We start from the raw sequence: 15,710 nt of genomic DNA on the forward strand, positions 1-15,710 counted from the left end.
TAATCCTATGTACTTCTGTGGCTTGTCCTCAGTTCAGTCCAATGCTGTTCCGAGAGCGCCGTGCTGAATCATGCACTGTGTGGCTCCTGCGACGCAGCACCAGCATTCCTGAGGGAGTTCAGCTCCGTAAAAACCAGAGCACCCAAACCAGAAATGCCAGTGAGTAGGATCTGGAGCACATACTTGTTTGCACCTGTTGCAGTTCTTTTTTTTCTTTGGAAAGTGAAGAAACACTTTGATGAGTAATAAACTCTGATAATAGTCTTTAAAGGTAATCAAATTTCATTGGCAAAGTGGAAGACGAAAACAATCGCTGGGATCTTTATCCTGAATTTTATTATACTGTTTTAAATTGTTGTTTTGACATTTGCTGTGCTAAAGATAGGAACAACAAAGATTTAGCTACTTATGTTGGATTTTGCATCATTTGAACTTCAAAATGCCATTTGCATTCATTGGGTTAAAGTGCAGATGTGACACCAATAGACAGACATGTGAAATAGAGCATGATGGAACATAGACTGTTTTCCATTTGTCTCGGACAGGCAGCAAACCAGTAATTTGCAGTAGGAGGCATAATTATGATGGCGTTACAGGACAGCTATTGTTTAGAATTGCCTAATAAGGACTCTGGTTCACAATGCAGTTGAATTTGTGGATGAGACACATTATGCAAGCACGTGTTTTGTGAAAAGGTCAAAGAGAATCATCCAGTAAATAGGCCAGTACTATCGGTCTGTCTGTTTGTCTGTCTCTATCTATCTATCTATCTATCTATCTATCTATCTATCTATCTATCTATCTATCTATCTTCCTTTCTCTAGTTAGTATTAAAAATCACGGTTTAAAAAAGAAAAGAAAAAGAGAGTGTAAAAAAAAACTTTATTTGATCAGAAATTCAGTATATTATGAAATGTTATTTATTTATATTCCTGTGACGGCAAAGCTAAATTCTTGTTTTTTATTAGTGTTGAAAATCGTGGTGCTGCTTAATATTTTTGTGGAAACTGTGATACTTTTTTTTGTTTCCCTTGATTATTAATACAATTCAAAAGAATAAAATTTATTTACATTGTAAAATTCTTTATTGTCACCTTTGATCAGTTAAATGCCTCCTTGCTGAATAAAAGTAAAATAAAAAATAAAAAAACACTTACTGACCTAAAACCATTGAACTGTAGTGTGTGATCATAGGTAGACCTCAAACACTGACTGCTCTTCACTTCTCATTAAGACTCTTCTCTCTCGTGCAAGCTGTGGTGTCATTGCAGCTCAGCGCTGTGTTAATGCGTGTGTCAGACACTGGCAGCTTGTTGCTGACTCAGCAAATGTCTTCAAATGTGCGTTTATCTGCACACCCCCAGCAGAGACACACGTTTAACACCCCACACACACACTCCCTCCTGTGCATCATCTACATCCTAATCTGTCAAAGCTCTAAAGAGAAATGCATTTGATATCCATATGTGGTTTAAAATCCGATTTTTGGAAATATGTTGCAGTCTGATCGGATTTCAAGTTTCAGGTGCTCTCCTCATTGGGAATGTTAAGTCTGTAAAGTCTTGAAGTGCTGTAGTGTCTGCGCTCATATGTAGCATTAATTGTGTTTTGAATGGTCTTGATTGAATGAGGGAGCAGATTTGGATACAGTGAATTTGTTAATAGTACAATAATGCCTTCTCCTGAGTTGTGAGCACTTTGGTGAGGTATGATGGACTTGAGCATAAACAATATTTCCAGTTTTCTGCCCCCTCTCTTCACTGTAATTGCTAATCTCTTATAAAATATAGCTAGATTAGAAACATTTGATGTTAAATGGATCATACTGGTTTAATTACTAGGAAAACTGTGGACAATTGGATTTGAAAATTAACCAGAATTAGGTTTAGTGTGATCAAAGCCTAGTTTATTTAAGCACTTTTTTTCTTTTCAAATGAGAAAAAAGCTCTGTTTTTAATCATTCCTGTTCTTTTGAACTCTGTAACTTTTAAAACAACGAATATGCCTGTTTCAATATAGTTTTATGATTTATTGTAAAAGATCAACCAGACTTAAATAAATATGCTCTAGTCAAGCTCAAGCACCTAACCTTATAATAAGTTGATTATTTACACAATTTCAAGAAAATGAACAAGGCAGCAGAATATTCTTACAAAGTACTGCTTATAGTTACTGATTTCCCGCAAAAAAATGGCATTTTGATATATTACAAAAGACTAGCACGAAACAGATGATCTATAGAATTAAGAAAAATCTAGAAATTGATTACTAGTCGAAACAGTATTTCCAAGAAAACGTGTTTTGTTTGAGATTTGGGTTACAGAAAGGCAAGAATGGAGAAAAATCTTGAATATTTCTTAAATATTTTCCAGTGTTTCATTTTTAAAAAGTGCATAGCATAAGCAGACATGACAGAAAAGAGAACAACATCTCTAACCAAAGTAATGAACATTTTTAATTCCCCTATGTTCACCTCATTGCTATATTATGAAAAAAAAAGCATATTGTATTTAATTTGTTAAGGCAACATTTATCATTTACATTTAGTTTAACTTGATGCACTATTACAACCAACCTTAATAAAAAAACTAATAAAAAAACCCACACAAAATTACTTATCTGTTAACCAAAATAAAATTTAAATGTAAAATAATAAAATAATAAAATATATTAATAAAAAAAGAATAACTTTTAATACTTGAATAACACTGCCCGTAAGGTATATCTAGAGGATGGTAGATAAGCATGCTTTCACAGAGAGAGAGGGAGAGAGGACAAGCAAGTGTTCAAGATAAAAAAAAATCCCTGCTGTGTCTTTAAGAGCTCTGGCGCTCGTGTGGGAGTGAGTGGGGCCCAGAGAAGTGGCTCAGCTCAACTCAGATCTGCTAGATGCAACACTCCAGCCAGAACGGAGCGCAGGCAGGCAAGCTGCACGGGAGGCAGCGCTCTTCTGGCAAACAGGGTGACGAGGTAGAGAGAGAGACTGTACCCTCCTCGTGAACCGTTGCTGTGTCTTCCCCTCCCTTGGCACTGAGAGCATGTCTGATTTTGGCTGTCTTTGAAGTTATGGAGTTGGACAACAAACTCGAGCTGGACGGCCACCATGGTAAGAGGATACACTTTTAACAAAGCACATGAAGTGTTGAGAGCCAGATAGTGAAGTGAGCTTATGTATGTGAGGCTGTGAAACAGATTAGAGCAGGCTGCCAGGGCTTTCTGCAGTTTTCACATTTTGTTGCGATGACAGAACAACTGTGATCTGTACTGAATGTGTGTAATTACACATTAAAATGTGTCTTTATTCCTTAGGGAAGGGTTTAGAACATTGGGTGTTGACAGGAACAGATGAAAACACTGTAATATCAACAGATGTGTTTGCTTAGGCTGCTACTGTTACCTCAAGGCAAGCTGACTCTTGACATGCATTAAACCTTCCCTGAAATTTGATCTACAACTGGTCAAAGGTTCACGTTATGTCTGAAAACCATTACTTACACCCTACAAATTTACTTCATCCATTTTAGTGTGCACAGTAAGAATTTGAGTATTTATGTCAATGCTTTTAGTATCGAAAACAAACCAAAATTCTGGCTACAGCTCAATGACTTAGCATTTAATTTAATTTTAAATTAGTTCCGATAGTTGTGAGTGTATTAAAATGTTGCCATGCTGTTACATTAGAAAAGATTTACACCATTGTATTCAGGAATGAACTTGTGGTTCATTCTGGTTGTAGTTTTGTTGATGAATGTCTTTCTAATGAGACTGAATTGCACTGTGTTGAAGGATATAATGTCGTCTATGTTCATGCTGATGTGACAGTCATGTGGGTTGAGATGAACTTTAGAGGGATCTGTGTCATGGATCCTAAAACAAACTGTAATAAAACTTCCAGAGCTTGTCAGAACACAGTTTGTCATTGTTTCAACTTGTTTGAGGCTTTTGAAAGGCATAAAAAGGAGTAAGGAAATAAAATGTAATAATAATTAGCCATCCCACCAGAAGTTTACAAGCAGGTTATGTAGGTAAATAAAAAACACCTTTTCTTCAGTGTTTTACATGAGGTATAAAACTTCTGCTGCCATTTTAGGGCTGCAATTGTGTTACATAGTGGCCAAGCTCACTCTACAAAATAATTTTAGTTTAATTAATGGTTTATGTAGGCTATTTAAGAAGTAATTTGTTGGTAATGACATGAAAATGCTCTGCTGTGTTAATTTTCACTAGGAATCTGAAATCAAACAGAATTGTTCAGATATTCCTCAGCATAACCCATGTGAGAGTTTTGCATTTCAACACATTTAAAATGTTTTGAGTGAATGAATAATGAATTAAATGAGCTCTTTTGCAAAGAGAGATCTGATTATTTATATCCCCTCCAGTCCTTACGGTCTGATTTACATCTATTCGCTCATTATATTTTGAAAAAACCTTCAGTACAATGAAAAACCAAGGAAACATCTGAAACATTTAGTGGGATGGATGTTTTCTGTTTGTTGCTTCACTTTGGTTAGGAATATGTGGTTAAAAATCTTCCAGCCAATATGTTTGCTGAGGATTACACATCCTAGACATGGCTCTGAATGGTGACAATCTTTGTGAAGAACATAATCCTTGTGGCATATCAAGATGGACATAATCTCCTTTAGTCAGATATTAGGACAAACATTTATAATTTACTCCATCTTGTTCCTGATGCCCCATCCAGTGTTGTATGCGATATGGAGGCCTGTTGTTGTTTCATTTGGTCAGTGGCGCTGATGACTGTCTCGCCATTGTTATAGCAAAGCATCAGATTCGCCTACTTTTGTTGGTGAAATATGTTTGGCAGCATTTTGTTTTGGTCTTTTATCCTTTTCATTCGCTGGCATGAGGACTGGCTGTGTTCCAAACACACAATGTGAGTAATAGACATTTCTGATAAGCTCATTCAGTGCATGGCTGTTTTATTTATGACATACGCCTGATAGCTTATAATAACCTTGTGTTATTCTGTAAAAAGTTTTCGCCGGTCTCATCTTAATTTGTAAAGACGTCTATAATTAAACCCTGAAGAGTGTAAAATCTTGCGGTGGTACTGAAATGTTAAGTTTGCTAGAATTATATGATCTGACTAGGGCTGTGTTTCCCAATGCATTATAAACCGAAGTAGATCTTTGATCTTTTATGATCAAAACAATCATTGTTGTGCTGATTAATATTCTTTCTGGATTCTTTGATGAACAGGAAGGACAAAAGTAGTTAAAGCAGTCTATTTAATTGTAAATGTCAGAAAGAGGAATGAAAATGGTTGAGTATAATATAAATTCAAATTCGGACGTACGAAAGGTTACAGTGTGTTGAATTCGATATCTTTGAACACAGACAGGAAATCACAGATGTACTCTAAATCTCTCTTCATTAAAATGCATTACTCCAGGCTAGCATGAAAATATCGCTTAAAATTTCACAGTTATGCCTTGGGTAGGCTGGATGTTCAGGCTTTTCATCAGTTGTGGGAAATCCCAATTTAGTCATAATTGATAATAGAGGGTAGTCAACTGGAGTCTTTATTCTGCCGATAGACTGGGGAACAGCACTCCCCTAATTGCATGGTATTAAAAGAATTCATTATTATTGAGATTTATCGGGAGGGAAGATGAAACAACAGAGCGCTCTCATAACACTGATGCTATATTTTAAGAGGACAGTGGATGCCTGTTTTATAGTAGGGCAAATCACTTTAAGATACACTGTAATGGCTTAATATCAGCTTTTGAAAGGGGGTTAAACATCCAGCTATGAACATAACAGAGTTAAAGATGTTATCTGCCTCTGTAGATATCTAATGCCATCAAAAAGTGATTTTGAGAACTTAGAACTAATAGTTCTCAACAATAGCTCCCAAGTTCAGCATGTTTTATACTGCAAGCTGTGTACAAGAATGTTTCTTAGTGTTTTTATACCAAGAATGTCACCGCCACCAGAATAGGCACGATCAAATGTAATAATTTTAGAATGAACCAGTGGACAACCCATATTGGTCAACCACTAATCTGAATATAGGGGGGAGACGTGTAAACCCTCCATGGTTTACATTCTGCTCTCAATGAAAGTTCAAGTGACACAAAGTTGACCTTTACCAAAATCCTGAATGGCTCCCATTAAAGCAAAGGACATTTTGGAAAAGGGCAGCTGTAAAAATGCATTAGAATCAGGAGTAGGTGTGCGGAACAGGCTCTAAATCCTGGACCTGGATGATAAGGTCATTGTTAGCGATTTGCAGAGATGACATTTTTGTCTTGTCATTAGAGATGTACTCCATACAACTCTTCCACTGTCCATATTTAGCACCATTTCAAAATTGATAATGAGTCTTTTCTTTGTTTATTCCAGATGTAAAGAGTCTTTGACATGTGAGTCATCATAAATCCACATGGGCATATTGCATTTGAAGTAAGAACTCTTTTGAATGGGAACTTGGCCCAGCTGGTTGTCATACATCTGACCGATTTTCTGACCTCACATGCTTGACAGAAGTGCCTTTGTGTTGATAACAGCAGCTGTCCAAATCCCAGCTCTCAATCGTTTTAGTAGGATGTTTAGACTAGAACTGTACATCAAGTCACTTGTCTGTTTGTTGAGCTCATTTTCGGATCGCAACCATTGTTGGGAAAGCTACTTTGAAATGAGTTATGAGCTATTAATCATGTTCAAGTAGTAGTTCACAGCAGTTAAGCTGTTCTATTGAAATATTTGCTTTTGTTTTCAATTTGACATCAGATTTGTGGCAATTTAACTAATGGATAATGGTCACAAGGTTTCACAAATATCTGTGTGTCAGTAGGGCTGGGTGACATAGCCAAATAAATGATCAGTCGATATTGATAATTATCATGATAAATATCAAATCTTTATTCCTTTTAAGTTTAAAGCTAGATTTTTAAAGCTAGAAGTGAAAGTTGTAGAAAAAAAATATCTGTGCATAGAAAAATGAATTTCTTAGTTACTGCATGTTCTAATTAGTGATATTGTTTCAAATCAAGAAACAGGTTTTGGTTGCCTGATAATATTAATTGTAATATCACTTTTTTTTTTTGTCTCTTAGAAACGAGTCCCTTAATTTTTTGTTCATTATCAAAACCAGTAACATCTGTAAAAACTGTAGCGATCTATGGCAAAAATTATTCTCAAAGGTTTTTTTTATTTTTTTTATTTTTTTTTAAGCATTGGTCTCCCATAGTAACATACATTTAAATCAAGATAAACAGTTAAAAACACATATAGAGCACCTCAATACCATGGTAAAAATATAACTATATGTTTTTAGGTAGCCTATTTGTATGAAAAACTGTAGTCAAAAACATTCAGTATAAATGACCACATACTATAGCTTAATCACAAATACTTACTATAATTATCATTACTACTGTATTAAAATTCAGTGGGAATATCCCAAATTTCTGCCAAAATACATTACCTTGGTGCAGTGAGTGTTACTACAGTAAATCCATGGTAAATGATGGTGATGTGTAGATTGAAAAGCCTTCTGACTGTCTTGTTGCACACAGTGTTTCTCCTGTTTGGCTTTAAACTAGTTGAAATCACTGAGTCATTTGTGTTCATCGCTGAATTCAAGCACTGGATGTCACGTCGCTGTTTAGTGCTCGTGTGACAGAGTAAACACATAGTGAGCTTGCACCACGCAGCAGTTCGAACTTTGATCCGAGCCGATAAACGGTCCATGTAGCGCGCTTCAAATGAGTTGTTGTTTCGTTCCTTGTTTTGTTCCTTTCGTTGCGCATAAACATTATATCGAACAGTTATTTAACTCTTCATATAGTTTTATCGAAGAAAATCATATCGCGATAATTATTGTTATAGAATTAAAGAAATTAATGCATTTTTATTTTAGCAAAGATGAATAAATTTGATACAAATTTACCTTAGACTGTAAAAAAAGATGAAAGATGCCTTTCTACTTTCTTTCCCTATAGAAAAGTGAAGCCAAAGCATCTTAGTTTGGCTGCTGTCATCTTGAGTAAATGACGTCATTTTGAGCAGCAGAGATTCGTTTGGAGTCTGCGCAGTAGTGTCGAGAAGTGGAACCGCGGTATCAAACTCCCGCCCAAACTCCCGCAGACCCAATCAACCATGACGACATGCCCCATTTTTATAACATCAAATTACTAGCTAAAATCAAACTAATCGCAAAAACTAACAATTTAACATATGTCAGTGTGATAACAAAATTTTTCGGAAAATTTTATTGGAAGTGTAAATTTTTTTTTTTTGACTCAAGTCCCATTCGTTTACATGGAGTGGGCAGGGTTTATGACCTGTACTGGAGCCAGCCACCAGGGCAATCAAAGAGCCCGCAGCTTCACTTTTCAGGACGTGTGAGGGACACCTGAAATTTACAGTAAAGACTTTCAATTCATCAAGGAATTAAATTTTTTTTAAAAATAAATAAATAAATAAGCAACACATTTATAATAAAATATTTATAATAAGAAATGTTTCTTGCGCATCAAATCAATATATTAGAATGATTTCTGAGTAATGAGTAATAGAGTAATGATGCTGAAAAATACAGAAATAAATTTACAGTAAAGACTTTCAATTCATCAAGGAATTAAATTTTTTTTAAAAATAAATAAATAAATAAGCAACACATTTATAATAAAATATTTATAATAAGAAATGTTTCTTGCGCATCAAATCAATATATTAGAATGATTTCTGAGTAATGAGTAATAGAGTAATGATGCTGAAAAATACAGAAATAAACATTTATTTTAAATCATAATAATGTTTATTACTGTATTGTGTTGATGAGAATAAGAGACATTTACATTTAGGCATTTAGTAGATGCTTTTATCCAAAAAAAAAAAAAATTATATTTGATGATAGTTTGCGACCAGGTGGCTAATTTAAGTGAGATGGGTTGGTGGAGATGTTGTTTCTTGTTGACTTTACTTTTTTTTTTTGCTCACAATGCTAACAACTAAAAGAGCAAATGTTATCAAATGTGCTGTGTATGACCAGTCCAGCCTGTGCAACGCTCATTATATGTCTGGGCAGCCATCCAGACGGCTTTCAGACACTGCTTATTCAATGTCCTTTATTGCTGTAGTGCAATATGAACCCTTGAGAGTGGGTTTTAGGTGGCATGAAGTAAAGCAGATGCACATTGTGAGCTGAGCTTTTTATCTTCACTGAACCACAGATTGCTGAAGCGTTGTAACTGTTGCTAGGATTGTCCGGTGGCCAGAGCTTTTATCGCCGTGGTAACATTGTTTTACCCCTTCCCCTTTCTGCACATTAGATTGATGTGAGTTTTTACTCGTTTCTCTGTTTAACTCGTCATTTGAAACAGATGTCACTGGAGTTTTTTGCACAATCACTCTGTGCTGGGTGCCTGATTATTAAGTTCGATGTATGGATTAGTATGACAAACATTAATTTTGTTATTTACATGTTTGTTTTTAAAGGACCATTCCAGGTTATTTACAAGTTACATTGTGTGTGTATCAACATCATCTCTGCCACCAGATTACCATAGTAAATGTTTACTCATCCCTCAGTCTGTAAAAACCAGCAGAAAATGTATTTACAGTTATAATGAAGCCTAGCAGTGATTTACACATCAGCAGTCACAGTTGTATCGCCCAGTAAATGTGACTTCTTTATAGAAGTGGGCCATATACTGTTACATATGATTAATCAGTAGAAATCTATCAACCGGTAGCGATTTTGGACTAAAACTTGTTGTTTGCATGTCACTGCTCTTGTCTAAATCATTTTTGTAACTTTAATAAGAAGACATATATTTAATTTACACAGTGTAGAATGTGTAGATTTATACATTGCATTTATTTATTTATTTGTTTTTTTTTCATTTAGGCATTTTTTTTTGTGACTGACTGCTGACAAGAATTATGAGATTTCTACGGTATCAAAAATGTTGATATCATAAAACCTTTATTTAAAGCAAAAATAACTGGATTATGATATATATCGTTACCGTGAAATAAAATTACTCATATAGCCCACCCTTCTTCTTAATATATTTTTTTATATATAATATATAAGTTAAATAGGCAAATATATTATAAACAAATAAAATGAAATGTTAAATTGAACCTGTAAATAATATATTTTTCTAAACTTAATTTGCTGGTTTGACCAGTGTAAACACTTTGTGCTTTTTATTTATTTTAATATTTTTTTTAAACCAATTGTGTGAGTTTGAGGCAGACTATTTGTCTGGTTGACCAATGACAGATGGGGAATTTTTCTTTTTTTTATACTGTAGAACAGAAATAACACATTTCAAATTGTCGTTAAAGTCAATTCATTTATTATTTTATATAGCACTGGATGCAATTTAATTATGTCAAAGCAGCTTCACAGTAATGAACAGGAAAAAAACTGTTAATATTGCAAAATTCATCAGTTATGAAACAAATTCAATTTCATCTGTAAAGCAGCTCTACAGAAAGCAACAGTATCTAAATGACTAGAGTAAAAAAAAAAAAATCTTTACTGACTGCTTAATTATACTGTATATAATAGCATCCAAAGCCATTTCAAAAGCACTGCATAGTTTGTACTGCTATTTCAGATTACTGGGAGATTAAAGAGTCAGAGGCAAGGCCGGCCTTCCCATAACACACTCCTTAGAGCCTGCGTTCTGATTGGCTGACATTCCAAAGGAATTCGGCTCTCCAAAGGGGGCTCGTTTCACCAAAAGATGGTGGTGCAGAATTAGAGAGAATGCCGTTACTAGGCCCCTAAATGCTCATGAAACTGGAAAAAGTAACCACTGTCCCTTTTGTTCTCCTTTTCTTCCCCCTTTAATTCTCCTTTCTTTCCAAAAGTGGGAGGCTCGGTTTGCACACAATGTAGCGGGCCTGAGCGGCGCGCTAGAATTCTTGTGGTAATCTCCACCACCGTGTGGAGGCGAAACAGCACACAGATGGATGTAACAGGCCGGTTTTGTTTGTATTTCTCAGTCAGGAGCTGAGAGAGTGCCAGACACATCCTTGAGTCCTTCAGCTTGTGTCTCGTCTTCTCTGTTTCTGATTGTTCTCTTCGCAGGACGGAGTGACCTGCTTCAGAAACTGGCCTATTTCTAAGACGTCCCCTGGGGGCAACCAAGGTGAGAAGGAGCTGTTTTTGGGCTCCAAAAAGATGAGATGTAAGGCCCGCTTTCTTTTAAACAGCAATGCATACGCTTCAGGCTCAAACAGGAAGTACTGGACATCTGAGGCCCTCTAAGCCCTCTTTTAAGTCCACACTTTGGTTATGTAATCTAGCAAGTATAGCTATACGTATATACTTTTTATATAAAAGTATATTTTATATTTTATTTCATTTAGAAATTGCTAGTAAATTTCACAATTACATCAAAATGGCAAGTGACACACTAAATTAAACATGCAATTTAGAAGTAGCGAGACTGCAGAGTATTTTACAATGAGTTTAGTTTTATTTACGACTTCACATTGTGCAGGTCAAACTAGTTTCCTTGCACTTTCAGATAGGATAACAATGTGTGCATTGCAATCATTTATTAATGCTTTATTGAATGAAAATGACATGTGAAATTTGGCTTCCAGCGGTCAGTTTGAAGGTGTAACATACAGTAGTGTTAAGTCACATTCCTGCACTTTTAAAAATGCGTTGGAGTAAAAACTTTAAACAGCCCGTAAACTTGTGTGGAAACATGGGAATTATTCACTGGCCAGCAGAACTCTCAATTCAAGGGTGTACGTATATTAGCTCTGTCAGCAATTAACGTTTTATGACGCAGCCCTTGCTGTTTTAGCATCGACTGATGAACAAATGGTTCATGTCCCTATTCTGTTTTCCATTTTTCCGCTGTTATTCCCTTTGCCTCACTCTTTCTCTCCATACTTTTTATCTCCCTCACGTACCCTCCCTCACGTACCCTTTTTTGTCAGGATGTTGTTTTACTCCAGAGTAAGGGTATTCCAAGCCCGGCTTTGAACTTTAAAAGCTGTGGTGCTTCAGAGATGGCTAATATAGTGCCTCTATTGATCCCGTCTCCTGGCAACCTCTGACAACAACTGAGCAAAGGACAGCGCTCTGAAAGCACAGACAAGACTTTTCTTGTGCACAGTTAAATATAGGCTTGCCCTATTCTCCCTGTTCTGGGAGATTTGCTCTGTGTTTCTTGCAGAACTTGTGCAGGTGCTGTATAAGAAGACTTGTTTTTGAGAGAGGTGACTCCCGTACTTTGCTGGCACTCATTGATACAGAGTACAGTCAGTTATGTGCAGTACCAGGAATTATTTTTGAATATCAGCATCTGTCCTCTCTCCCATCCCTGCTTGAACACTCTTATTAGACAAAGGCTGTTAGTCACGCAAGCCATGTTTTGACTATCAACATTCAATCTGGACCATAATTCGGCCAAGGCTGGGCAAAAGGCCATATGGCCAACATGCACTTTTGAATTTGCTTTAGCTGAACGAAAATGTATTTTTCTGACTAATTTGAACTAAATAAATGCAGTTTAAGATAAGACTTATTCCTGATTTAAAATATGATATTTAAAGTTAATATTGACAAACAGTTAAAGAGATTTTGGACTTTTCCCATTCAATTAAGAAGTTTATAGATGTTTATTTATAAATGATCTATTTATATAAAGTATATATACAGTACCTCCTTTTTTACATAATATATATTTATGTTTATATTGTTTATTTATATTAAAAAACTGTATATTACCTGTGTCAGCAACTTTTATGATGCAAACCTTGCTTTTTTTGGAAAACCCTCCTTTTTTAAAGTATACATGCAAGTACAGCTCCTATTTAAAATAAAATGTTTATAAAATATATATTTATACAAAATAAATATATATTTATACAAAATAAATATATATTTTATATAATAAATATATATGACTTCTGTCAGCAATAAACTTAAAACTAATAAATTATATATAAATACTTTGATAAGATAAATATAAATATGTATAAAATCTCAAGTTTGTCGGTTCTCGTGTTATTTACAAGATTTGTGGACTTGTAGTAAATCTGAATGCAATTAATATTCGGCGATTTGGATCTCAGTTCTTAAATCGTGACTTACTGCTAATGGCAGTGAAGCATTCTCACAGTTTATTGCGGGGGTTTAATGCAGGCCCTGGCAGAGACGGTGGAGCTGTTGGAACAAGCAGGTGTTTGGCATATTTTATCCATGGCTCTTTGATGGCACGGAGTCCATTGTGCTAGACGTTCATTAACATACCAAAGAGAAAAGCCAAAGTCCAATTAATTTACTGAGCAATGTGGTCGAGATGTTCTGTAGGATGCCTATCGGCAGCTGAGCACAGATATTTGAAAATATTGTGATGGCTGCAGTGGAATTGCTTTTACTCGGCTGAAAAAAATGCAGCCTCATCCACTATCCAAGGGTTATAAATACCTCTCATGGCCCATTTTATAGATCATAATTTAGAGTGCTCATGTTCAGCATAACCTGCCCCGGTTGCCCCAGGGAGAAGACCCCTGTAGACAGAAGTGGACCACTTATGAACCTCTTTGATGTATTTCCTGTTTGAAGTAACATCACACCTGATCTTAATGTAATAGCACTGCTTAATTGAGAGAGTGTGTGTGTGTGTGTGTGTGTGTGTGTGTGTGTGTGTGTGTGTGTGTGTGTGTGTGCCTGCTGGCGAGATGATGATAGACCCTTCGGTTTTAGATTAGACTGAAGGACAGTAGACAACATGCCAGAAAGTGCTGAGATTCTTGAGGAGTCCAGTCTAGACCGTCTTAAATATAGTACTCAGGGTTATACGAGAGTCCATGTGCAGCAATAACAGTTGTGTCTACACTTTGGTAAGCCAAACTATATTTGATACTGTTGATCAGCGGATTCAGAGTTTTGGGTACCCTCACATTATTCTTACAACTTCATTTGCTGACTTTAGTGGAGCAGGTATCTCATGCTTCCCTTTTAAAGTTGAATTGAGTCTACAATATGACATTGTAATGCAGTAAAATCTAGAGTAAAATTAGCTGGAATAAAATAGCAATAATTAATGTAATGTAATTTTTAAGTGTCTCAGTGTTATACAAAATATCTCATTTTATGTTCTGAAGAAGAAAATAAGTCATACAGGTTTGGAGTGACATAAAGGTGAGTAAAGAATGTAATTATAATTATATAAATTTAAGTAATTATAAATGTAAGGCTTTACGCTATAGCCCAATGCATAGTACTGTATAACAAAAACATGTGGGTGGTCATTCTTACACCTTTTCTGCTTCAAGAGCATCCATAAAAAATTGCATAGTTGCAACATAGAAATCTTGATTATCGGGGGATAAAACCCTTTGAGAACATCTGTCTTGCGTATGATTAAGGTCTTCTGAACACGTAGAATAAACTAGATTGAAATTGGGTCAAACCAGAAATGTGCTACGAGTTCAAGAGATTGTTGTTGGAACTGAACCGGAAAGTAAATTACTTCAAGGGCAAAACAAATCAGAACAACATGTTCCTGGTCTTTTCTTCAGCAGCCATTAGTTTAGTACTGTTGTTCTTCTCTGTAATTGAGATAATTGCAAGAATGGAGGAAACAATTCTTCCAGCTTGGGGAAAACAATTGTGGCAGTGATTGTATTGAACATGAGACGAGTTTGAGTCTTAATGCACTTTTGAATCCAGTGCCAAATTGCTTTTTATCTGCTTTATGTTCTGGAAATTACTTTAGAGTATTACTTTACACATACAGTAAATGAAAACCCTGTCATCATTTACTGAACCTGTGAGGAACTTTCCTTCCTCAGTTAAACACAAAAAGTGATATTTTACAGAATGTCTGAGCTGCCCTTCATGGACCATTTGAGTTTTTTTAGTTTAACAGCCTATTTTCATTATATGATAAAAAGCCAGAATAAATGATGAAAGATTCTTCTTTTAATTAAATAACTGATGGAATGTGTTTATCTATGTTTAAATCGCACACAAAAGCTTCCACAAACTGCCTTGTCTTCCCAGGGATTGTGTAATTCTAACAGATAAATGAATAGCAGATATTTGAGTCTGGTCCACATAAACAGAGATGGAACGTGTGAAACCCTTGAGGCTATTTCTGCTGGTGCTGGTTGAAACTGCTGTTTTTTTGTCTGGGAAGAGATTCATGAGCTTGTTGACTGTTGCTTCAGGATATGCGGCGTGACTGCTGGGATTCAGGGAGCTTGATGTTAATGGTGTCTGGTGACTGAGGGCCTCTCGCTTTACAGGGGACGTCCAGATGTTGTAAGAGTGGCGGTCTGCTTACAAGCGGCAAATACCCAGCAGCATCAGTAAACTGCTAGACCCCATGTAGCTCAGTGATTGAAGTCCTGTCTCAGAGATTACGAGGCAAGTTGGATGCACAGTACCTGGTACTCTGTCGTGTACTCTGTACACTTACTTGTAAGTTAAAGTGGTATGTTAATACTCTATAAGCTTTAGTGTTTGACGATAATCTGCTTTAGCTTTTCGATTTACTAAAAGTAAATCAGTATAAAATCAGTAGTTTGCAACAAAATTCAAGTCCCCCCTCTGCTGTTGGTTTGTTGTTGTTGTGTTTTTGTTTTTTTGGTCCAATGTAAATTTGTGCTCTAGTTCGTATGAACACTCTTGAGTGGGTGAGCTTGTTATTTCTACCAGTTTCACCCATTCAGGCCAATTTGCAGGC

General features: G+C 35.8%; 1 protein-coding gene across 3 annotated transcripts in view; it reads left to right on the plus strand.

The window, feature by feature from the left end:
- The window catches only part of LOC132098004 (disabled homolog 2-interacting protein-like), an 84,027-nt gene that overhangs the window by 1,645 nt on the left and 66,672 nt on the right, over positions 1-15,710 (plus strand). For 2 of the 3 annotated variants that reach the window (XM_059504072.1, XM_059504073.1), the window contains exon 3: positions 33-159. In XM_059504072.1, the coding sequence (XP_059360055.1) occupies positions 33-159 (127 nt within the window). Of the gene's footprint in view, positions 1-32; positions 160-2,892; positions 3,107-15,710 lie in introns of those variants that run through there. The other variant, XM_059504075.1, reaches the window with a different exon arrangement.

Source organism: Carassius carassius, chromosome 21, assembly GCF_963082965.1.
Source record: "Carassius carassius chromosome 21, fCarCar2.1, whole genome shotgun sequence".
Taxonomy (NCBI): domain Eukaryota; kingdom Metazoa; phylum Chordata; class Actinopteri; order Cypriniformes; family Cyprinidae; genus Carassius; species Carassius carassius.